General features: G+C 37.3%; 1 protein-coding gene across 1 annotated transcript in view; it reads left to right on the forward strand.

The window, feature by feature from the left end:
* The window catches only part of LOC140150855 (syndetin-like), a 76,685-nt gene that overhangs the window by 13,189 nt on the left and 36,698 nt on the right, over window positions 1-26,798 (forward strand). The window contains 18 exon segments of the mRNA XM_072173002.1: window positions 544-661; window positions 2,228-2,263; window positions 2,534-2,616; window positions 3,531-3,672; window positions 4,217-4,357; window positions 6,183-6,321; window positions 7,200-7,291; window positions 8,210-8,304; window positions 9,449-9,547; window positions 10,153-10,364; window positions 10,367-10,425; window positions 12,452-12,564; window positions 14,953-15,047; window positions 15,632-15,750; window positions 19,954-20,073; window positions 21,091-21,188; window positions 23,749-23,845; window positions 25,063-25,221. Coding sequence (XP_072029103.1) covers window positions 544-661; window positions 2,228-2,263; window positions 2,534-2,616; window positions 3,531-3,672; window positions 4,217-4,357; window positions 6,183-6,321; window positions 7,200-7,291; window positions 8,210-8,304; window positions 9,449-9,547; window positions 10,153-10,364; window positions 10,367-10,425; window positions 12,452-12,564; window positions 14,953-15,047; window positions 15,632-15,750; window positions 19,954-20,073; window positions 21,091-21,188; window positions 23,749-23,845; window positions 25,063-25,221 — 2,017 coding nt within the window.

Here is a 26,798-nt window from a genome sequence, read left to right on the forward strand (position 1 = left end):
AAGTAAATAATGAAGGGGTCTGATTTCCTCTATGATTCGATTTGATTGAAGAAGTATAGTACTTTCTGTAAACAAATAAGTATACTTCCATTATGTTACACTCGTAAATGTACTCACACATCTGGAATAAATTACAATTAAAGGCTAGCAGCTGTCAATCAAATTTATGAAATGGAAGTATCATCATATGCACCTATATATAACTTTGAGGGTAAAAAAACAGTTAAAGAGAAAGTGACTGCATCAATTGTACGAGCATATATGTACAAGCGTACAGTCGTGATAGTATTGGAAATGTGAAAATGCATATAATTATATGAGTCCACACCAATAATTGTGTATATTGTACATGCACTTACACACTGAGATTTTTAATAGAAGAATTTTCTTTAAACATTCTTGAGCGTCGCGTAAGACAGTGATCTCCTTGCAATACAAAACGAGCAAAATAACGTAAGACACATTAGGCGGTCTACTTGTTGATACTGTATTTCTCATATTATGTGCCCCTTTTTAAAACAAAATTCCTCATATTTCTTGCAGGCAATTGGAGATGGCCAAACAAGGTTTCACTGTTGCTAGTTTAAGTATTTTAGCTAATCATAAGAAAAGATTACAACTGTTAAGTCTTCTGAAGAGTCTACATACCATTAAAACATTGGTAAGTTCTATATTACACCTTTTAAGTCTTGAGTCTATACATACCATTAAGTAGACTCAAGAAATTCCTATAAAAGTGTGACCAGGTATTCTCAACAGGCAGCCCATGGGGTGTATATGGTCCTCAATCATGTATGTTTGTAATATGTTTGGCTCCCTTGTGGCCTTTAAACAAGTAAAAGTTGAGAACCCATGTTATAGACCATATGTGACATGATCAAGGGGAATGGGATGTCGCTAATATTGTTTTAGAGATATTGGCAAAAACAGTGGTCAAATTCTTTTGTTTTATATTGTTTTCAGCCATTGGTAAATTGCTCATAACTCAGTAACCAGATGTCCGATTTTAATGGGGTTTGCATCAAAATGTAGCATTTGTAAACTGGCAAAAAAGGAATTAAAAAACTGCTAATTGAAAATTGCCAACATGTGACTCATTACTTGATCATGTCACATTATGTGACATGATCAAGGGGAATGAGTGACATGTCGGCCCTGGTCGAAAATGAGTTTTACACATGTTTCTATAGAGGACATTTAGAGCTTTCAGAAACTGAAACCTCCATGTTGATATGACTTTTCTTTGTGAAGTTAAATCAATTTATCAATTGCTGAAAACAATATAAAACAAAAGAATTTATAAACTTTCTTTGCCAATATCTCAAAATCAATATTAGCGACATCCGACTCATTTCCCTTGATCGTGTCACATATGTGTTTGGCATAGTGGATGAGTTTGTTCCTTTCCCAATAACAATCTGAAAAATGTGTAAGGACACCTGATGAAGTCGGAGACACATCTGCCAAAAGCTCGACCACTCACACAGGGACCAGAGGAGGCTTAAAGGCATTCCTACAATGCACTATGATTGGGAAATTTGATCAATATAACCTAATTTTAAAGGCAAAGTCCCCATTGCCACACACACACAAAATGGTAATTTTAAAACTGCAGCCAACGAGCTAATAGTTGAGACTTAGGACTGATATTTGATTTTCTTACAGGAAACATTCATATTGTCCCACTGCATTAATTTTATTCCTAAGTCTTGATGTTTTGAATGTTAAATAATAGGATGAAAACACTAGATATTTGCACACAATCCCAATGCAAGGTATGATTAACTATACCACATGTGTACAAAAGCCAGACATACAAGGTCAGAAACCCCATTGGGTTGTGGGAATGTCTTTAAACATCCTCTGCACAGGGACAGGACAAATCTGAGTATTTGTGACCTTTCTGATGAAGTTTCTCAACTCATGTCCCCTCTAGTCTAGTGTTTATTAGAGGGGACCGTTTATTACAGGCAATATGGTATCTATCTCAAAATCAAATTTCACAACATCCGACTTCTTTTGCTTGATCACATCACATTTTTGCCTCTAGTATCTAAACCGCTGGAGCAATTGAACTCAGAACTAGGATTAAGAATGTTTGAGTGATGGGCCTCAGTGTGGGGTAGAAAACATGGGGTGTTATCAATTACACTTTCCTTTGAATCATTTTGTATAATGTTATATTTGTACTAACATTTGTTGGTTTTATTGTGATTTTCACTTCCAGCAAAGAACTGACATCAGATTGAGAGAGATGATGGAGGTAAGGGTGTTTATTTTAAGTATTAGAAAAGTACTATTTTATTCCCTTCTCATGTCAAGAGTATTGACAATTTGATAATTTCATTGTTGTCAACGTTAACAGAAAACATTGAGGTGTAAATGTTGCAAAAACATCGCAACACCCAGTATTCATTCAAATGATTTTCTGTCTGCAGTCGAGTACCTAAAAAAGCTGAAGTCGTACAACCATAATGGTATAGAATTGAAAAGATTAATGAATGGTATTATTTGTATCTGTGATTGATTACAGGAGGAGAACTACCCTGAGGCAATTCAGTTGTGTCTAGAGTGTCAGAAAGCTGCCAGTACATTCAGACATTACAGATGTATCAGGTATAGTTTGTTGGATATATGCAAATTACCATTCATACATACTCACGATATAACGATGTTTCTGATTGGATTTGGGCACTTTTTTGCTGGTCATAAATTCCGTTTATGACCAGTACGCAGGGCATAAACAAGCTGCGTCACGCAGCATTGGAACCCAATTAACACGATCCACGATTTGCTAGTGTTGCGTACACACGCATGTCACTGCGCCCGTCTCACGCGGAGCGCAAAAAGATGACGCGTATCACGCGCTGACTCCCGGCCGTTGACCTCATGAGCCGAGCTGCTTCCTGCAAGTAGGCCTACTCATTTTCTTCCAATTTATGAAGGAAAACGGTATGGAAATGTTATTTAAACTTGTAAACCCTTATTATTTTCATCTGTATTGAATTGCTAAGAATGTTGGGTATGCCTCGGGCATAAACAGCGATCATGCCCTCAATCCTATGAATGAAACCCTAATTTTTACCCTGTTTCCTTTTATCTCTTTTTTTTGGATATGTTGTTCAGGAGGGTGTTTAGAGTCACTAGCAAGCAAAAACATTGGTGTTCCAATTTTGTCTAGCTCAAATGTTAATTGACTCGTAAAGCCTCATTCTGCATTAAATTTTTGAAGTCAGAAGTGACGTGAGACAAAGACTTAATATTCTTTGGCCTTATACTCAAAGAGAACTAACTCAAAATTGGCCTGTGTGTAGCACCATGGTAAATCCGCCATACTGGTTTGTTACTCATGGAGGACAAATCGTGTACCTCCTGTTATTCCGGCAAGAACCAAAAATCAAACAATAATTTGCATCCTCGGGCGCACTCATCGCTTACCACATGAGAACAATAGGGCAACTCATCAAAACCTTATCATTGTGTCAACATGAAGCAAATGCATATAAAGCATTAATGTTATTGTGTTTCAGTGAGTTGAGTTCTAAGTTACAAGATACGATGGAGATGATAGAGGAGCAGTTGGACCAAGCATTAGCCAAGACATGTAGTAACTTTGATATTGAACACTATGAAAAGGTGCAGACAGCATACCAGCTGTTGGGGAAAACACAGGTAGGCTTTAAAAATGACCACTAGACACCTAGTCAATCAGCTAACGCTGCATGTAATTAGGGCCTAAAATAAAGGGTTGTCTCATATTCCATGTTTTTGAGGATTTTTTCTCTTTTCACTTTTCAGGGGAAAAAGTAAGAAAAAAAAAGGCGGCCCAAAATAAAATAGCACATTGTATACCATTTTCCTAATTTTTTAAAATTCATTTTCTGAGACAAAACATCTTTTTCTGGCCAAATAATTTAATGATGTAATGATGTAATCAATGATTTGATACCTAACCTAGTCATGTGCAACAAAGCCCAACACCAGATGCAGGGGCCAAAGGCAACATATTGGGTACCTCCATCCTAACCAACTGGTAGGTTATGGTTATAGTGCCCATAATAATTAATTAATGTTGGGGCTTTCTTTTAGTTTAGTGTTTTGCATTGTTGTTTTTCTCCAGCTAAATGTAAAATTAAACAATTATTTTACTAAAACAGTCTCATTACATAAATTAAGACTTTTGTATGTTTTGTTTGTTTTAACATCTCTTCCTCAGACTGCCATGGACCAATTACACATGCATTATACCAGTGCTATACACAACACAGCATTTACTATAGTAGTTGGTTATGTGGAGCTTGTCAGTGGCTCACAGGATACAAACTTCCAGAAGATGCACTATAGAGATTTATGTACAGTAAGTAGATGGATAACTAATAATACTATAAGAGATAGAAAACCATGGTCGGGTGTGGCCGCTACCTGGCTTAATCTTCATCAACATGTTTTAGGGATGTGCACAGTCTTGAAAATGCTAGTATTATCAAGCCCAGGTAATACTTCATCCAGTTGTCAGTTCACTCAGTCTACTACTTGGGACGGGCAGCAGTGGGTAGAGCGCATTGGTCCAGGGAACCCTCCCTCTCCAGCTGCAGATACTGTCATGACATCAAAAAGATCTTTAAGCTTCTCGATTTAAAAAAGATTACTTGAAATACATTGGTTGTATATCTCAGAGAATGTCTCAGAGGGAGCAGTATGGCACACTGGTTAAGGTCTTTGCCTTTGGTGCGAGAGGTCCCGGGTTCAATTCCCCGCAGGACCAAAAAAAAAAATCTCCGCTCTCCCCCTGGTTCATCTGGTAGTGGCGGGCAGATGATCCGTGATAAAGACCTCGTTTACAGGCGGTTCCGATCAGGGTAACGCCTGATTGTCGGCTACACTTGCGTGTCCTGTAAAAATACCCCGACCAGCTATCTACGGCGACCCCCTTCGTTCACCAGGTCACTTGTGCCTGGCCGAAGTTTCGTCAGCGTTATCTCATAGATTTCAGCTGTTAATGCCTAGATATGCCTAGATAAAAAATGTTTTGGGCACCGGCTAGCTAACCAATAGAATAGATCAAACATATGGCAAAGCAAGACACTTTGCCCAAAATGAATGACTGTTTATCTAGTGCTTATTATCCATACTCAAATTGCAAATGTCAGTGATTTAACATGCACTTTACTGAACAATTGCAGCACACTGCAACAATTAATTATGTTGCCACTGATGATCATTCATAATCATAACTCGTGAATATACACGATGTGTTTAATCCAATCACATATAATAACTTTTGAATATGCAGACACAAATGCAGGTTATTGAAAAAGTATAATGACTGTGTCTCATGACGTTGCTAAAAGTACGCTTTATAATGACCTCGTTATGTGACATGTTATACATCAAACAATTTACGCAGATGCTGGCCACCATATTTGGACATCGTGTGATTGCGCGCTAGTGTGATTGGTCGCTAGCGGTATTTCTTAGGCTATTCGATTTTTACATGGAAAACTAAAGACAGTTACAATTGTGTTTTTTTTTTTCAAATTTAAAAAGAAGAAAATTCGGCGTAAATTGAATTAAAAAAGTGAAAAGTGACGGTTGTGAATGAGGTTAATGACTGTGCATCAGTTATTTTTTCAGGGATTGTGAAATATCTAAACATTGTGCTTTGGACCTTGGAATGTTTAGATATTTCACAATATCCTCAAAACAACTGATGCACAGTGATTAACCTGTAATGAGATATAGCCTATCAGCACTTGGATTACAATTATTTTTGATCAGCAAAACAGCTGGTTCAAGCCCTGTCAGGGTCCAATTTTGTGGTTTGAAGAACCACCTTTGTTTCAAGTGCAAAGTTGTTTGAGCTATGGTCAAAAAAGCTGGTTCAACCCTCATTAGGGTCCAATTTGGTGGTTTGAGAACCACCCTTGTTTCAAGTGTGAAGTTGTTTGAGCTATGGTCAAAAAAGCTGGTTCAAGCCCCATTAGGGTCCAATTTTGTGGTTTGAGAACCACCCTTGTTTCAAGTGTGAAGTTGTTTTAGCTATGGTCACTACTTTCATAAATATGCACTTCGCGGATTTCATAGAGAAAGTTTCAAATAATTGTGTGTTCATCCCTTCGGAAATAATGATGAGATACCTTGAATGCCATATAATTCCTGTATTTTCCCATTCATATTTGCAGCATATCACAACAGATACCTACATTCCATGTCTAGTTGATTTGTGCAAAGCATTATGGGAAGTGATGAAGAGCTATCACAAAATCATTGAATGGCATGAGACAAATGATGAACCAATCAGTCCCACATTGCAGGAATCAGGTAATTATTGTGAAGAGCTATCATAAAATCATTGAATGGCATGAGACAAATGATGAACCAATCAGCCCCACATTGCAGGAATCAGGTAATTATTTGGGTAAAGCAAACAAATGAGAACTACATGCCGATTGGCCAAAAAGAAGTTTTCATTATCAACTGGACCAATCAGCAACATTGTTAGAATAATTTCACCACACAAAAAAATTGAGGTGAATTATTTGCAAAGCTCCATTCTGATTGGTGATTAAAGTGAAAATATCATGTAATTGACCAATCAGAGGCAATGTTAGATTTGCAGGTAGTACTCAGGGGGTTAAAGCAATGTTGGACAAATTTACTTTTTTGCCCACAAAATGATAACAATTTTATTAGCTTTTACTACCAGACACATTTTCCATTTACCTTTGAGCTGAACTAACATGGTAAAACAGCTCATTTATTCCAGCACTTGCACCATAAATGCGAATAATCTGATTGATTGATTAAATCCCAGCTGGGAATCTGATTTATTACTGGCTTTGTTGTTTTGCCGAGTATATTTAGCTTAAAAAACATTACAATCATCTACAAATCAGAATTTTTAAGAAAATCTTGAAGGCTTCTTGAGCAAATCTTGTAATATTACTTGATGTGTTATGCATTGTTTTTATGTATTTCTTTGCTTGATTGTTTATACATGTAGTTGAAAAAGGCTGCATGCTGCTTGGGATTTCTTATTTTCTTTTTGCATTTTGGACCACTTTTCTCAGCACAGCCAATGCTCCGAGTATTTTATATTAGATGATTTAGAAAATGTGACAATTTAAAACTGAACTTGTTGCATCATTAATCTTTTTGTTTTTAAATATTTTTTCATACATTTCTCTTCTTCATTTCAGATGTTGCAAGTGATTTAGGCAATGTTGAAGCTCAATTAAACAAGAAATATATTAAGCAGAAATTAACACACGGTCTGACAAGGATATGGCAGGTAAGGCATGGTGTCAAAACACAACCACTGGTCGACTGTCGGCATCCTAGCAGAACTGTCTATTTAGCTGTATGCTATTGTTCTGAGCAATAGAAATGTGCCCAATAGCCAGTTCTGACAGGACACCTGCAGTCGACTGTTGGTTGGGTTTTGGAGCCACCCCTAAAACATTGTCCAATTAATAGCTTAGGCCTATGTGACAGTACATGCTGTTAGTTTGGCAAAGGTTTTGTTTTCGTCATTAAGTGAGTGGATGGGGTCATGTGGAAGCGCTAAAATAAGAGCATGTGAAAAAGTCTTAGTATAAGTAACATTATGCTAGACATAATTCTGTACATGCAAATAAAAGAGGTAGGACGGTAAGTGTTGGCATATAATACTGAAACACTTGTTGTGTGGTTTATTTTGTTGATAAAGTTGGTCAACATTGAGTCAACCCAAGGAGGTTAGATCAGGAGACCGTGTTTATGAAGGGCAAAATAGTGTTCTCCATATTATTTTGCTTCTAGTTTGTAATGGATTATTTCAGTTATATCTATACATCCTGTATAGTTGTCATAACCTTAACAGGTCCTTAATCTCCCACATCTGAATAGGTGATGCTATATGAAAGCTACACACTCTGTGTAGGAGATTAAAGTCATGTCTTCCATAAGGGATGTATGAATTACAACTGGAATAGCCAAGTAACTTTGGTGATAACAGGCACCAAGTCCAACATGTACATACACAAACCTTTTTAACGCTCATGTGTTAAGATTCCAATTATCAATCAATTTGGCGGATTCATTCCCTAGATACACTATTTTTGCACCCATGTTATTTTGTCCCCATGTTAATTGGTATGTTGTGTATTTGAAAAAAAAAGTTGTTTTAATTGGATTTGTTGCTCATCTTGCATCTGTGTTCTTCCTGTAGGACGTGCAACAGAAAGTGAAGCTTTATTTATTAGGGACGGACTTGTCTAGTTTCAAGTACGATGATTTCATCTATGTCTTGGATCTTGTCAATAGGTGAGTAGACTTCAACTGTATTGTAATGATTGTTATGTCACAGTACATATATTGCTCCAAATTAAAAGTCCAGACAAATGCTAGTGCAGAAATCAATTAACTGAAAGGATGTGAATTCACTATCAGAACATAATATGTGACACAATCAAGGGAAATGAGTCGGATGTCGCTAATATTGATTTTGAGATATTAGCCAAGCAAGTGTTAAAATTCTTATGTTTTATATTGTTTTTAGCGATTGATAAATTGATGTAACTTTGCAAATAAAAGTTATAGCAACATGAGGTTTTCAATCTCAGAAAGCTCTAAATGTCTTCTTTAGAAACATGTGAAAAACTCATTTTCGACCAGGGTCGACATGTGACTCATTCCCCTTGATCATGTCACATATGGGCTAAAAATCCATTTAAAGTTCACACTGCCCCTCTGAAAGATTTGAAATACCTGCATTGCAATGGGGGAAGTATGAATTTCAAATGGAATAAGCACATTAACCAACTCTGATTGAAACTTGCCCTCCCTCAAGACGATGCAGGTTGAATCTTTCTCAGAGGGTGTATGAAACTCAAACGGAACTGCCTAATGTGTTCATTCCATTTGAAATTCATACTCCCCCTGTGGAGGGTTATTATGATTTGAACTGGAATAGCCCAGTGGGTTCCAAACAAGTGGGTCGCAACCCCATTTCATATAACAAAAGTGGTGCTATTCTGTGGTATTTTGTGCGATTTGGTTAACAAAAGGCACTGGCTGTACATTCCTACATCCTGCCTCTAGACATTGGTCAAGTTGACAACCGAGATGGCACTCCGCACCACAGACACGTTGAAGGTGCAATTTAGCCCAGGGCAGTGATGCTGCTCGGCAGTTAAGTAGTGTGTGGATTTGCTTTCAGGTTCACCTGCTAGCACTTCAGAAAGTGTGTAGAGAATGTGTATATGCATGCTGTGGTAGTTTTGGTCGATATGGAAGTTGTCACTTGGTGAACATATGAGGTCACATCCCTAACCATTCTATGGGTGGGGTTGGGGTACCCTGTGTGTTACCCATCCCCGCCCTGTTTCAGGAGTCAATCTAGGGAAGCAGTTATAGCAGTTTTCTTGTGTATTATATTAAATAGGGAATTGCATGTTTTCTTGTATAGGTTAATCACAGTTGGAGAGGAATTTTGCGGAAGCAAATCTGAAGGTTTACATGACTCCATCCGACAACAGAGTCTCAACTATTTCAAAAATTATCACAGGTAGGTGATGAATCCGGTTTGCATAAAACTTGCCAAATTATCTGGCTGATCCAAGATTGATTAGACTCAAAATTACATGTGTGTAACACTATGGTAAATCTGCCAGATTGGTTTATCGCCTATGGAGGGCAAATAGTATACCTTCTGTGTTCATTGATTAATGTCAAAATGAAACAAAAATGGGCATCTTTAAGCTGGAGTGTAATATGCAGCCCTTAGCACATGGTTTTTGGCACAATGCATTATACACAGAATGCAAGCAACCACACACTCTGAAATAAAATTTGCTGGCGCATAGGGAAAATAATCCGGAGGTATATTATTTTGCCCGTCATGAGCGACATGCAAATATGGTGGAGTCGGTACTCTTTGTTGTATGATTTGTGTATCCGGGCTGTGCTAATAAAACAACAAGTATTTAAATCTATTTGCAAAGATAATAAACACAAGCAAAAACAGGTCTTATTCTTTAAATAAGGGGGGTGTATGGATTTTAACTGAATAGTCCAGTGACAAATCTTACTGATAGGACCCACATTAAGACTCGAAGTAAATGTTCAGAACTAAGGTATCAACTAAATCTTGATTTTTTTAAAAAAATCCAGGGCGAGAATAGAGGAGTTACAGATGTTCCTTGAGAACGAAGGCTGGGAACTCTGTCCGGTGAGAGCCAACTTTACAGCTCTTAACCTCCACGAGTTCCGCTATCTACGACAGGCAGGAATCAGCCAACCTGGCAAAGGGGCGCCCGCTTCCCCGTCACCCAAACGTGACCACTGCACAAGATCAGGGTACTTCACCAAGTATGGGGCTCAAGGAGCCCATTTGATAGGGAAATGGATGATGAGGAAGGAGAGGATGTTATAGCAACTAATGGGGTAAGGAGAATTTGATTTAAAGTCGAACATTATATGATAGGGAATTGGATGATGAGGAAGGAGAGGATGGTATAGCAACTAATGGGGTAAGGAGAATTTGATTTAAAGTCGAACATTATATAATAGGGAATTGGATGATGAGGAAGGAGAGGATGTTATAGCAACTAATGGGGTAAGGAGAATTTGATTTAAAGTGGAACATTATATAATAGGGAATTGGATGATGAGGAAGGAGAGGATGTTATAGCAACTAATGGGGTAAGGAGAATTTGATTTAAAGTCGAACATTATATGATAGGGAATTGGATGATGAGGAAGGAGAGGATGGTATAGCAACTAATGGGGTAAGGAGAATTTGATTTAAAGTCGAACATTATATAATAGGGAATTGGATGATGAGGAAGGAGAGGATGTTATAGCAACTAATGGGGTAAGGAGAATTTGATTTAAAGTGGAACATTATATAATAGGGAATTGGATGATGAAGAAGGAGAGGATGTTATAGCAACTAATGGGGTAAGGAGAATTTGATTTAAAGTGGAACATTATATGATAGGGAATTGGATGATGAAGAAGGAGAGGATGTTATAGCAACAAATAGGGTGAGGAGAATTTGATTTAAGGTCCTGCATAAATTAGGCACAGAGTTCTTCCTGATTAACTCTAACACTACCCGTGGTTTTTTTGCTATCGTAAGGGAAAGAAGAAACGAAAAAGGAGAGAAGGTGAAGAAAGAAGTCACTTGTTACCCCGGGATTCGAACCCGGGACCCCTCGCATGCCACGCACACGATCACCGACATGTAGCTACCAAGGTTTGGCTGCCCCGGGCAGCAATTCCCTGGGTATATATATGACTTGGGCTGATTGCGTCATCAAGTCACATGGAATGTATGCACGCAGAGTGGTTTTAATAGTGAGCTTTAGTGAGACTTAGTTGGGTTAGGGTTAAGGAGGCCTAAATCTATGAAAAAACATGCACATTAACCCTAACCCTAACCATGGTTTTTTTGCTATCGGAAGGGAAAGAAGAAACAAAAAAGGAGAGAAGGTGAAGAAAGAAGTCACTTGTTACCCCTGGGATTCGAACCCCGGACCCCACGCACACGATCACTGACATGTAGCTACCGAAGTTTGGCTGCCCCGGGCAGTAATTCTCTTATCTGGGTATATATGACTTAGGCTGATTGCATCATCAAGTCACGTGGAATGCATGCACGCAGAGTGGTTTTAATAGTGAGCTTTAGTGAGACTCAGTTGGGTTAGGGTTAAGGGAGGTCATTTGATAGTGGAATAAGATGATAGAAATTGGATGATGAGGTTGGAGGAGTCAACCATAGGGGTATGTCCCACATCAGTTCACCAATAAGACTTTGTCCTCTAAAAATAAATGTCCTATTTGCTACATAAGTGATGTAATAATTGGATTAGCTACTATATAGCAATATGCAAAAACAATTTTTGAATTAGAGGTTAATGACTGTGCATCAGTTGTTTTGAGGGTACAGTGAAATATTGAAACGTTGTGCTTTGGAATCGAGGAATATCATGAGGGACGCAGGGGACATGCAATGTCCAAATGTTTAAATGTATAACACGTCACACGGCGCGGTCATTGTAAAGCGTATTTTTAGCTACATCACGAGACGCGGTCATTATAATTTTTCAATAACCTGCATTTGCGTCCGCATATTTAAAAGTTATTATCTGTGATTGGATTAAACACATCGCGTATATCAATAAGGTTATGAATATGGTTCAATGCATAGGTACTGCATGAACGTACTAGTTCAGCACGATATATTCAAAAATTCTTTTAACCTATCGCTATGGTAGTTGATCTGATTATTACATCACTTTACGGCGAAAACATGTGCATGTGCATCATTAATTGGAAACAATTTTCAACTTAATGAATATAGCATAATATAAAACTCAATTGTGTTAATATTTGGTGCTCATTTGATGTTAAATTTCATTTATTTTGAATATTCTTATATTGTTTTTCTCTGTTTCTTCACCCCAAGTATGAAGATGAAGAGCGTGATTCTCAAGGGAATGAATCGGATGACAGCGATGTACCTGATGAGCTGAAACAAGAATATATAGATGAACACACTGAAGACCAACAGCATGCAAGGTGGGTACAAAGAAATAAAGAGAAGAATATAAGTGTTATTCTCAAGATAGTGAATCAGATGCTTCACTAACATTTATGGGGACCTTCACTGGCTACCCGTGCAACAGCGAATCAGGTATAAGGTTGCTTTGCTTACATTTAAAGCTCTGCACGGTACAGCGCCTACATACATCGCCGAGCTAGTTGAGGAGCACAAGCCAAGAAGGGCCCTGAGATCGGCTTCTGAGGTGCGCCTATGCCCTCCTAAGTTCCCCCAAACCAAGTTTTATGGTGAAAGGGCTTTTGCTGTGGCAGCACCTACTATATGGAACAAGCTCCCCTGTAGACTATGTGTAATTTCTAGTCAAAGTGCATTCAAGAAAGGTCTCAAAACACACCTTTTTAATTTAACTTAATTCTTCATTTAAACGTCGTTTGTGACTTTTTATCATGGACAATAACGGGGAATGCCGTTCTTTTAACTTCCTTTATTTTCGCTGTATACAGATGGTTCACTGTGTTTTTAAGAAAAAATGTTTACTGTGATAATTTTTGATGTTGTTGCTAAATTTGCTTTTGTATATTCTTTTTTTGACATAAAATTGTTTGTTTAACTACTTCATGAAAACTGTTTGTTTTAGCTCCAGATGTTTTTTGCCCATGCTGATGTGGGAGTAAAAACAATATGTTTTCTGAGTGCAATTAATATCATGTGCAATTTCATGCTGCCTTTTTGTTCTTTTGTTCTTGCTCGGATTTTGTGATCGTTTTTCCTAAATTCTCCTGACAAACTGCACGGCATGAGCTTGAACTGATGTGTTTTTACCTTGTTATTTTATCATTGTACATTTTGCTCAATAGTGTTAATTTTTTATTGTAGGTAAATAATTTATTGTAATTTTAGAGTTGCAGATTAATTTGAGAGTTTTAGAGTTGTATTTTGTTTTTCTTGTAAAGCGCCTTGTGGTTGCATGCAATATAAGGCGCTTAATAAATTTCATGTACTATTATTATTATGGCATGATCGTAAGTTGCAACATTGGGGAGATGTATGATTGATACACATGATAAGTAATGGGAACACATTGTTAAGTGAAGAGTCACTGTAACTCTATGACAGGTTACTTAGGTTTAGGTTTTATTAGAGTAAAGTTATGTCTCAAAGCCCACACGCGCGTTCGTTTTTTCTTAGTGCGTCCATGTCAGCTGAAATGGAAAATTTATTTTTTAATTTTTCGAACTTTTTTTCAAAGTTTTTTGCTGTAAAATCATGAAATTCTGAGACAAATTTGGAAGAAAAGTTACTTGATTTGATACTCGCATTGTTTAGGTATAAAACAATTGATATTTGTACTTCAATTGTGTATATCAACCATAATTTCATACTGTGTACTTTTGAACACTCGAAAATGACATTTTAATTCATAATTTTTTAGCCTTACAAGTATATAGATGAACACACAGAGGACCAACAGTATGCAAGATAGATCAAAGGGAGAACATAAATCAGGCTGGGAAATAAGTGGGGGCCAGGGGCCATTTGGCTCCCGTAAAGCCCCCAAACGCCCCTGGTTCTCAAAGTAAATACCTGTGACCAGGGGGCACCTATTTTGTTCAAACTGACCCCTGGCCCTAATGGTCATTTTGAATATTAATCAGAATTGTGCATTTTGTTCATAGAATTTATGTTTTTTATTGCATTCTCTGCCTGTTCATCTGGTTATTAAGGCATTTATCATAACATTGTCGAACATCAGTAATTATGTATCCGCAGTCAAGTTAGCTCAATCGATAAGGCGTTCGACTATGGTGCGAGAGGTTGCGAGTTCGAACCCTGGCGGTGCCTAGTACGCTCTCGTGGAAAAATTAAGTTAGCTTGAAATTCCCTTGGACAAGGAACTCACTGCTAATTTGTCCCGTTGTAACCCATACGAAACTCGGGGAGCTGATCCTGGTTGCGAAGGTTATTTGTGGAATGTCTAGGGTGTGCGCTCTTGAAGCAGCAAAGTCCCTGAATTGTTGTTAAATGGTTTATGGAATGATGTGGGCCATAGTGGTCAGCGACAACCTGTAAAGTGTGCTGAGGCTTGTGGATCAACGTCTAGGCGTTGTGCCTGTGCGTAGCGCACTATAAATCACTGCGCTTTTTTTTTTTTTTTTTTTTACTTTCAAAATAGCTCCTGGTTCATTGAAAGTAGCCCCTGGTTCCCTGTAAACCCAGTGAACCAAGGGCTATTTTTGTACAAAGTAGCCCCTGGTCCTGCGCTTCTTATTTCCCAGCCTGACATAAATGCTCTCAATATTATGAGGATGAAGATCATAGTAGTTGACAAGAAAATAATATTGAAAACAAATCTATATGTTGTTGAAACTGTGGAGATAAATTTTAACAGAATTTCTTCTTTGCAGGAGCTCGCTGAAGAGACGGAAATCAGATAGAACTCACTTCAGGGGACCAGTTGCAATTTTATCAAACACAACTCTAAATATACTCAGATTATTTGGTAAGTTACGATTTGTTTTAAAAAAAAAAGATATTCCCGCAAAACATGTATAAAAATGGAAAATTTACATCTGTAATTTGTGCTAGCTTTTTTGCATCAATGGAAGAAAGTCCATTTTTTTTTTATGGCAATTGAATTTGGGAAAACAATAATGGCTCACTGTTTAAAATATTTATAACTGATTAAACTCATAACAATTTAATTTTGCCAATCGGAATGCACTAAACTATTGTGTTTCAAATTGTCATAATGTTTCTGCATAAAAGTTTTAGATTTTCATATAAATTTTGCATGTAAAATGTGAGTCATTTATATTGACAAAAAGGGCCTGATAAATAGAAAATAACCTGAACTTGCTAATGGCGCCAAAATTGACAGAAGTTCTCCAGTGCCTGCTGAGTAATAAATTGGTTCTTTGAAATGTGGACTCGTGTGCAATATTAGGATATATGTAACCTAAGTGGATTCACAGTGATTTGTGCATCCATGTTTAAGGACTGGGATGAGGTTGATGCCTCCTATGGTCCTTCTCAGGATATCTTGAGTCTCATCACAAATTACTTTCTTTGATTTCCTTTTTTCAGGTAAATACATGCAGATGGTGGCAGTGCTGAAGCCTATAGCATTTGATGTAGTCATTTGTATGTCACAACTCTTTGATTATTACTTGTATGCCGTCTACACATTCTTCTCCACAGACTTGGTAAGTAAAGGTTATCAGCACAGAGCCAGTTCGCAGTCATTACTGTTGCTTATATTTAATTCTCGGACACGGAATGTACATTTGCAAGTAACAAGTGCGTCCCATAAGCTTATAATGTTGTAAATTAAACCAATCATGCTACATTGTTGCTATGAAGCAGCCTGTCACCAAGGTTGCTAAGGTGTGCTTCTGTAATGTATGAACACCCATTGACATGATGCCAGGCACATGCACCTGTGTCCGAGAAGTATGTTTAGCCTTGTAATAATGTGACCTTCACTCCAAACATAAAGTTGGCAGCTTACATTGCTATTCTAGTTGAAATCCATACCCCACCCCCTTTTGGAAGATTTTGGAAGACATGATCTTAATCTCTTTCCCACACACAGTGTGAATTTCAAATAGAGTCACCCATTCAGGTAACCCTGTTTAAAATGTGACACAATCTGGTCCATGGGGGCCAAAGGAGGCATTTTTGAAAATTGAGCTACTGTAATTATTACATTATACACACAATAGGCTATCATTTACTGAAAACACCAAAGGTCTAGCATACTTGGTTTTAAAGTTACAAAGTTTTTTGATGTGTATTTTCTTATATATTTTATTGTTTTTTTTTACTCCATATTTTTACCTTTATCTCAATTTCAAATTTGCCACCTCTGGCCCCCATGGACCATGCAGATTGTGCCACAAATTCACAAGTGGAAGATTATGTGCATGTCTTTCAAATGGAATAGCCTAGGTTGCATGTACTTGGATCTTTTTGTTCAGTGTTGCTTACTTTAGAGCAGCAGTCAAGTTAGCTCAAAGAGGAATGCTTTGGACTCGGGTGCTTTTGTGTTTTGCAAATTACATAATTGAGCTAACTTGAAATTCCCTTGAGCAAGGAACTTATTGCGTATTGTCTCGGTTACTCGCGATGCTGATCCTGGCTGTGATGGCCTATTGTGGCATGTATAGGGTGTGCGCTTCTGCAAGCCCCTGATTGTTGTTAAACTGTGGTGTGATCAAGCAAAATCAGTCTGTAGTCTGACATATTCAATTTTCAGTTTCTTATAGGATTGCAAACAGCATTTACAAAGCTACACTTTGCAGAAAACCCCATTGAATTTGTACAACCAGTTCAAAATATATGAGCAGTTAAAGAGTTTATCTCAAAATTAATATTTCTGACTTGCAACTGATTTTGCTTGATCACATTACAAGTGGTTTATATGGTATGTTTTGTGCCAAAATGGTCAATTCCTGTTTGTGTTTTTAGGCTTGTGGGTTTATGCCTGCGTGTAGCACACTGTAAATCACTGTGCTTATTATACGAGGGGGTATCCAAAAGTTTTTGACATCACCCAGAAGGAAAAGAGCTATATTGATGAAATTTTGTCAGTGTAATCACTGGTGCTTATGTACATTATGGTCCAAAAATGGTCTCCTAAGTATGTTTACTTTCTTTACAGGTGGAACTAGATGGGCAGTAGGCGCATAACTTGCAAGATGGTGAAAATTGAGGCACGCAGCGTGATTAAGTTCCTGCATTTGCCAAATTTTGGAGGGTTAGGCCTACAATGCCCAGAAAATCTATGATGAAATGAAAGCTATCTATATGGTGATGATTGCCCATCATATGTCACTGTTGCTTTTTGAAAAGGGAATTTCCAAACTGGCCACATGTCCCTCACAGATGAGCCAAGAAGTGGACGTCAATCATTTACGGATGATGCGGCCACAGTGAAGAAACTCAAGAAAGTGGAGGATCTTATCATGAAAAGGTTATGCGCCTACTGCCCAACATAACGCCACCTGTAAAAAATTAAACATACTTATGAGACCATTTTTGGAAAATAATGTACATAAGGACCAGTGATTACACTGACAAAATTTCATCAATATAGCTCTTTTCCTTCTGGGTGATGTCAAAACTTTTGGATACCCCCTCGTACAGTTGTGCGTACATCTTCAGAAAATTAAAAACAATATTGAAAATTTTGTAAAGTTTTTAAAGCTTTATAGAAAATGGAAAACAAAGCAAAAAATAACATATAATTCTAATTTTATAAAATGGTGAACTTTTGCTTTTTCAAGCTTTAAAGTAGAGGGGTACATGTATGTAGTGCCCTAGTATTAAATTAGAGTTTTGACTGAATTTAATTTTGTGCTAATCTGTCATCCATGTTGATAAGCTTAGGCCTACTTTGATATGCATGAAAACTTCATTCTTTTAAATGAAGTTTTGTAAAAGCTGAAGTATAACTGCCAACCATTTAAATTTAAATAACCTCTTCTGGCTCTTGCTCATGTTCATATGATCACTCTAAGAGCATTTAGCAGACTGATCTCAGCAAGTCACATTTAGGATGATGCCTCTTGGCTAGATTGGATCATGTGTCCATATTTCTGGCTTCTCTGTGTTGGCAGGTGTACTTAGTAGTTTAAGTATACTGCGTAAGTTTGATGTTTGTTGTGTTACATAAAAATTTTGTATTCATGTATTCAGTGCTATTTACTCCAGATCCATATCAAATAATGTTGTGCTTCATGTATATTGAACATACTGGTTACCATGCTTAGTTTTGCATCAAATGGGCTATCATTCATTTTGTGATCTCGGCACATATTTTAGACATGTCAAATTTTTGGACACAACTTTCTTTTATAAGGAAACCTTTGAGACTGGAAAGATCATGCACTCCTGAGATACGTGTGGAATGTGTGCTGAGATTATAGGATAACATACCATATTACAATGTCTACCATTCCACATCAATTTTATTTCAAATATCATCCCATTTTCATCAAGTACACAAACAATCCAAAGCTACATTTGTAAGACTATTGATACAAATTGCGATAAACGCCAAATCAGGATATATCGACTGCTCAGTGCCAGAAATGGGTAAGTGCAATATCTGCCATGTGTAAGTGTAATAGCTGCCATGTGTAAATAAGTACAATACTGTGTGTAACTTGCCAGATGTTCACAGGGCAGCTATTGCACTTACCCACTTCTGGCACTGAGCAGTCAATATGTGTTCATCACATTCTGCTTAGAAAATGATACTCTGGTATCCATCCATTGTGCATTAGACATATTGTGTCTTGCAGCGAATACAACAGGATACATTTGCTCTCGGTCATTATTACAGTCAATTTTTCACAGCAGGTAGATCAACACCAATCAGGACAATGGCATTTATCAGATTTTGCAACTGAACTCTGTGAATTTTGATCAACATAGTTGCCTGCTCATGATTGTGGATACACATAGCAATTAAATACATGTGGTTGAAATAAGCCAATATCCCAATATAAAGATAAGCCATATAGAGGCCCTGCATGTGGTGTAGTTAACCGCAGTCATGGCTGTATGTTCAACTCTGTTCAATAGAAGCATGCCAAAAGCTCCCTACAGAAAATATAAAATGTGCAGCATCGGTTGATCCCAACAGTTTATCTGAATAGACTGCATTATGGCTGGATATGCCAATTTGAATCCTTTATATGAAGTCATGTGATAAAAGTATGAAAGTTCTGATCTCTGTTGATCTAAACAGGGGTAGGTTTGAAAGAACAATCTATCATCTCATAATTCGCTCATCAGAAATTTTCTTGAGTTCTTTGATGCCATCATGTTAAGCTGAATTTAGACTCGATCTCTTTTGCAAAAAAGCGATTTGCATGCATTGTACTTCAATTTTCCGAGTGTCAAGCTGATCAATCAATACAAATCGTTCAGGCAAAAACGATGTCGCTCACCTCCCGAGCGATCTCGCCTGACATGTGAATGCATCAACCAAGCATTCCTACCAACTGGATTAGTTTGGTAATTAATTAATTAATTTACTATTCTCGATCATTAACTTTCGGAAATGAATTAATTTTAAAAATGTATTTGTGGCATTTTAAATATTTTAATTGTCATCTGCATCGCTATTGCCGTGATTAGTATAAATTCAAAAGTGATGAGTGATGTATTGCAAAATTCGCAGATTGCCCATCACTTTCCAAAAGCGGTGCATCGCAATCGCTCAGCGGTCATGTATAAATTCAGCTTTAGTTTTGTTATTTTGTTACATGGTGTTAGTTTTGCACATTTTGTTATTTGTGTTTGTTTTTTCTGTTTGTTTGTTGCATCCATTTCTCATTGCACACATGTTGTTATAGACTACTGATAAACACCATCCCTCCTATTTACGCATCGGGCAGAGTGACGCACTGGGATTAAGCCTTAGCAACAAGATCCGCACTACTCTACAGAGGATCAACGATAATCTGATCAACAATGAGCCACCAGCTGGAATGATGCCTAATCCTATGGAGAATAAGGTGGGTAGCCATGGTAACCAAACTCATAAATTTGTTGTTTTACTTTAAAATGTACTAAAAAAAGAAGAAATGAAATGATAAGCCATATTAACTATTTTTATGTAATCATGGGGAGAGACATGAAAGTATTCTCCTCAGCCTCCAGTCTCCAGTTTGATTCTGCTAGCTCTCCAAACAAGCTGTTTGTCAACTGTAACATATAACACCATTTCTGAATGGTTATGAGCAGGTTCCAATGATTTTTGTGGTGTGCGATTTTGCGCCGTGCCACAAATTTTTCTTTGAATTTGCAAAACTTGTGTTTTGAGGCTTGTCATGGGTTACTGGCCTTCATTTTTTTAAATTGCAGGAGCTCTGTTAATCACTCTCCTGAGTTTAAGGTGCTCAACAAGGAGCTCAATCTTTTAATATCTGTATTTTAAACATAGGGATTAAAGTACTCGAGGAGCTCAGTAAATCATACTCCTGAAATGTTGTTAAGGAGAGTTGTAGGAGCTCTGGTGCAATTAAGCTCCTCAAAAATGAAGGTCTGGGGTTATCAGATGTGGGCAGACACCAATACTGATTTAGGGGGAAACTGGATTTAGGTGATTTTTTCAATTCATTGTGGCTTTGAAGTCAGTTGTGTAGGGGCTACACACACAAGGATGTGCTGCTCAAGTGAGTATTTTTTTTCGTGAGAAATCCTTAGACATATTGAGCCATATGTTTTGAAGAAAGAAATCTTTAGACATGGCTCTCCACAGAAACATTTACTTTGCTATATACAAAAACACTTAAATTAACCAATTTTGAAATTAAAATCCTATTTTTCTGCATGCGTCATGCAAATTATAGGTGTTATAATCAGAATGGATATATATTGACCAAAATTCTTAGATATGGGTCCCTATTTTTGGTTAAGTCACCGTTACTTGATTGACCCCCATGCTTCTTGTTTATGTGACTTTTAGCTGCAGACCTATGCACTGATTCAGAAACGTTGAGCTAATGTTGATCATTCATTGTCATTTTCAGGAGAAAGTTGGTTTTCCTCACATCTCTCCTATGGTGAATTTGACTGGCATGGACAAACTACATGGACTGGCAGAGAGGGTCGTGGGTACAGAGTCATTGTAAGTACATGCATGTGTTTATTTTGGTGGGTATGCATATTGTGTATGTGGATGCGTACAGTGGTATTGTTAGGTTTTCAAACAAAAGGTCACAAATTTCAAATTTGTCAAAATTATTGATCTAAAAGTATAGAAATACATTTGAAAGGGTTCAAATGACCCTTTAGCAACTTCTAAATGGTAATTTTGATCACCAAAAGCTAAAAGAATGTGCCTATTACTCCTTGGTGCACATTAATGGATGGGTGTGCATGTTTTGTTTGCATGCAGGGGTGGTTGATGTGTGTGAGTATTACCTTCTTTGAAAATAGTTTCTGAAGACCTCTATTTTGGAAGATGATTTAAGACTTTTTTGCACTTGGATGCCTTGTGTGCATTTTTGTCACATTCTCTTCTGTGTCTATAATATGTAAAGCAAAAGATATTCATCATCAGTTAAACTCTACCTTGACATCAACTTGACGCACCCACCAAAAACTGGTTTACAGGCAGTTTGGTCAGAGGTCAAAAGTTCAATATTGTTGTCATCTGCTATACCTATTTTTTTCAACTGGTCGTTCATCTGTTTGATCCATGTTAATTTTGATCCAACGGCTGGTCTCTTTACTGCTAGATTAGTTTCCTTTAATGCTTGCTTTGCTGGTTTTTCTTGGTGTAGTCTCATAAGGTGTCCAAACCACTAGTCTTCTTTCTTGTTTTGATTGTTTCACTCCATTTGTCTTGTTTAATTTTATCTTATAGTTCAGTGTTTGTCATTTTGTCTTTCCATTTGATATTTAAATATTCTTCTGGGGATTGATTGCTGAATGAAGATAGAGCAGAGCGAATATTTTTTCAGTGAAAAATTGCAACAAGGAACGAAAAAATGCTGAGTGTACTCGTATGGAACAATATTTGAGTCTTCATGAAAACTCACCTGTGTTGGTAGAATGTTCAATAACAACGTTTAAGTATTTACATAAATACAGACCAAATCAAAGTAAATTTCATTTTCTTGGAAGTACAATATTGAAGACCAAGTATCACATTGCACATTATTTTGTTCTTACTTGTTATTATACACAGAGTGTTCTTAGCTGAACAGTTCCAGTCTCTACAGTCTCATGTAGAGGGAGTCATACCTAAACCATTCCTACAACAGTTCTAATGTGCTGTTCTTGTTATTGTACACAATGTGTTCTTAGCTGAACAATTCCAGTCTCTAGTCTCATTTAGAGGGAGTCATACCGGCATCCAAGAAACCATTCAGTTCTAATAATATTGCTGTTCTTGTTATTGTACACAGAGTGTTCTTAGCTGAACAATTCCAGTCTCTACAGTCTCATTTAGAGGGAGTCATACCAGCATCCAAGAAACCATTCCTACAACAGTTCTAAAATGCTGTTCTTGTTATTGTACACAGAGTGTTCTTAGCTGAACAATTCCAGTCTCTAGTCTCATTTAGAGGGAGTCATACCGGCATCCAAGAAACCATTCCTACAACAGTTCTAATATGCTGTTCTTGTTATTGTACACAGAGTATTCTTAGCTGAACAATTCCAGTCTCTACAGTCTCATTTAGAGGGAGTCATACCGGCATCCAAGAAACCATTCCTACAACAGTTCTAATATGCTGTTCTTATTATTGTACACAGAGTATTCTTAGCTGAACAATTCCAGTCTCTACAGTCTCATTTAGAGGGAGTCATACCAGCATCCAAGAAACCATTACTACAACAGTTCTAATATGCTGTTCTTGTTATTGTACACAGAGTATTCTTAGCTGAACAATTCCAGTCTCTACAGTCTCATTTAGAGGGAGTCATACCGGCATCCAAGAAACCATTCCTACAACAGTTCTAATATGCTGTTCTTATTATTGTACACAGAGTATTCTTAGCTGAACAATTCCAGTCTCTAGTCTCATTTAGAGGGAGTCATACCAGCATCCAAGAAACCATTTCTACAACAGTTCTAATATGCTGTTCTTGTTATTGTACACAGAGTATTCTTAGCTGAACAATTCCAGTCTCTAGTCTCATTTAGAGGGAGTCATACCAGCATCCAAGAAACCATTTCTACAACAGTTCTAATGTGCTGTTCTTGTTATTGTACACAGAGTGTTCTTAGCTGAACAATTCCAGTCTCTAGTCTCATTTAGAGGGAGTCATACCAGCATCCAAGAAACCATTTCTACAACAGTTCTAATGTGCTGTTCTTGTTATTGTACACAGAGTATTCTTAGCTGAACAATTCCAGTCTCTAGTCTCATTTAGAGGGAGCCATACCAGCATCCAAGAAACCATTTCTACAACAGTTCTAATATGCTGTTCTTGTTATTGTACACAGAGTATTCTTAGCTGAACAATTCCAGTCTCTAGTCTCATTTAGAGGGAGTCATACCAGCATCCAAGAAACCATTTCTACAACAGTTCTAATGTGCTGTTCTTGTTATTGTACACAGAGTGTTCTTAGCTGAACAATTCCAGTCTCTACAGTCTCATTTAGAGGGAGTATTACCGGCATCCAAGAAACCATTCCTACAACAGTTCTAATATGCTGTTCTTATTATTGTACACAGAGTATTCTTAGCTGAACAATTCCAGTCTCTACAGTCTCATTTAGAGGGAGTCATACCAGCATCCAAGAAACCATTCCTACAACAGTTCTATTCACAGGTAAGTGGATCATTACAGGCTTTTTTGATATTTTTACTCCCAAGAGCACAGCTACTATGAAAGGCAGTCAGTAAGTTTATAAAATAGGCATTTTGTTTTTGAAGCAATTGTACCACATTTTGTTGTTAGGATGTTAAAAAAATCAAGTAAAATTGACATTTTCATGCCAAAAAACATTTCATGCCAAAACATATTTCAAAAACAAAACAAAAACAATAAAAATCAACCCACAGTGCTGTACAAAACTTTGATTTTTGTCAAAATAAACCAATTTTATAATTGACTAGCAATATTTGCAATTTCAGGCATATGTTAGTAATGTTGACCTAAAATACAAAACTGCATTTTGCAGATTGGTTTTCAGACCACCTGAAGGAAATATTGAAGATATCACTAACTTAAATTTGTCATAGTGGTATAATTTTGGTATCTTCTTCAATCACTAGAGTGAGTGCAGAACATCTGCATACGCTGGTTGTCAACATTGTGCCTGCAGAGTCCTGATCAATATAATATTAGCCTAAACTGTCAAATATAATTTCTATTATACAAGTTAGTAAGTCAGTTTAACTTGCGCTGATGAAGCCGCAATAGTTTGCATTACCAAAAGATGTATATATTAATAACATACAGACATTTTCATCTGTTAATGAGGGCCTATCATTGCATGATGTGCGAGAGACAAAAGTACTATGCCAGCACTGCGCCTGTTCCAGCGTATTTACCAAAGCGCAGTGTTGATATCATTGTCAAAAACTCATAGGCACACAACACCATGCATGATGTGTTAGAATGATTGACCCTCATGACTATGCAAGAATCCTCATTCCCATTCTGAGAGCAGACTCTGTTCCTCAACTGACAAGAGAAGGCTCAACGCTGTTCGTTCTCACAAAAGGCTGGGGATTGTTCTTTCATGGTTGCGGGTCCCTAGCTCTGGAAAGAGTTTCCGGTCTATATCAGAGAGGCGGAGTCTGTTTCCGCTTTTAAACGTCTCCTGAAAACTCATTTGTTGCAGGTTAATCGTTGTTTGCATTATTGTGTTTTTGTTTTATGTATTTGGAGTGCATTTTGTAAAGTGCTGTGTTTGTAGAACGCTCTAAATGATAATAATATTAATAATAATAATGATAATGCAAAATACATGGACTTTATTTAACCCCTGTTGGTGAAGTATCTTTTAATAATCTAGTCAATTTGCTCCTGTTTTTTTGCAGACGGTGAGTGTAGCCAGTGAATTACGCAGGCCTGTGTATCGTGGCGTGGCCTCACGTTGTATAGATTTTGAGAAGATCCTACAGCTGATGTTTACAGTGAAATGGGATATCAAAGACATCATGTCTCAGCATAGCGCATATGTAGATGTTCTTCTACAGGTAAACATATACTTAAAAGTGGAAATTTTCACATTACATTTATTTTCATGCTTTTTATGTTCTAAGCAGCTACCACGAAAATAACAATGTGGGAATATTATTACTTTTGTGTATAGGTCAGTGTAAGGATGCTTAGGATTGTGAATTTAAAGACAAGTGAAAAAGTTCAAAATTAGCAATGTGCAAAAATGAATCACAAAAAAATAAACTTTAACAAAGTTGTCAATTTAAAATGATTTTGTTTTTGTAGTTTATTGGTAGAATTTTGAAACCGGTGTCACTTTGAAAATGTTGAAACCCCATGATGCTATAATCTGAGACCAAATTAAACGAACTAGTTTGATTTGCGTATGACCTCCTGTGAACTAGACCAAAAATGCTGCACTGCGCCGGTCAGCAAGGGATGAAATCAAAATTCAACCAGTGGTTGACCGGTTGAACCGCGTTCCATTGTTTAGAACAACTAGCGGGATACCCGCGCTTCGCGCGGGTCCCCGCTAGATGAGTAAATGGGAGCGTTCACTATAACAGGAAGAATTACTGAACAGGTAGAATCATCGAAAAGATACATTTTATTTATATCATAAATCTGTCTCTTCTTACATTTCCTTTTTTCCTTTCTTTTCAGTTTCTTCTACATGGGGATATTTTGTTCCCATAAAAAAAAAAAATTTGCTGCTTAGCTTGTGATTTTCCGTTTCCATGTTATTTATTTATTTAAGCCCGTTCTAAATCTGTTATTTGTTACATTTCCCTTTCAGCTTCATTTTTTATTTGCTGCTTGTGATTTCCCGTTTCCATGTTTCTTTATTTAATTCTGTTATAATTATTATAGCTTCTTTTTTCCTTACATTTCCTGATTAGTTTCTTTCCATTCCCGTTTCATTTAGTTACTTTAACCCGTTGGCCTGTTACTCGTACCTCTTGTCATTTTAATTTCATTTTTCTTTATAGTAGGTCTACCGCTTCATTTTGTTTATACAACACACATATTTTTCCCGTATACGCCCTCTCATAGCGTGTATGCGGCCTATGCGGACGTGTTCATCGTTATCATAATCCCATGACCCGTCCATGTACCTTTTTGTCCTTTAATTTTTTATTTATTTGTCCTTCTTTCTGTATTATCATGTCCACTGGTCTCTGGCTCGCAAGTCGCGTGGCTCTGCGCCGTTTACGCGCGCATTGGCGACGCGCTGCCTGCCAGCTGCAGTGACAGCGCAGGCTGGCAACTGATTTTCATAGCAAAAACCCGTTTTACCCATATTTTCACTGTTTTTGCAGCCAATTCTTGACCGATTTCAACCAAATAAAGTCCAGGCAATTTCCCGTATATTCCTCGATCTCCCGTATGAATTTGGCGACATTTGGATCGAAACTGACGGAGCCTTTTACATAAACCACATACATACATACATACAACATTAGCCTATTTATAGTAAGATAGAAACTGGCTCCAACAGGACGGAACCGCCCGGAACCGGCGGTCACCCGATGGTTGAGTTTTGATTTCATTCCCACCCAATCACATTGTGCCTTTGTCCTGACGTCAGGTGCAAACTAGTCTTTTTAAGTCA

Source organism: Amphiura filiformis, chromosome 4 (assembly GCF_039555335.1).
Source record: "Amphiura filiformis chromosome 4, Afil_fr2py, whole genome shotgun sequence".
Taxonomy (NCBI): Eukaryota; Metazoa; Echinodermata; class Ophiuroidea; order Amphilepidida; family Amphiuridae; genus Amphiura; species Amphiura filiformis.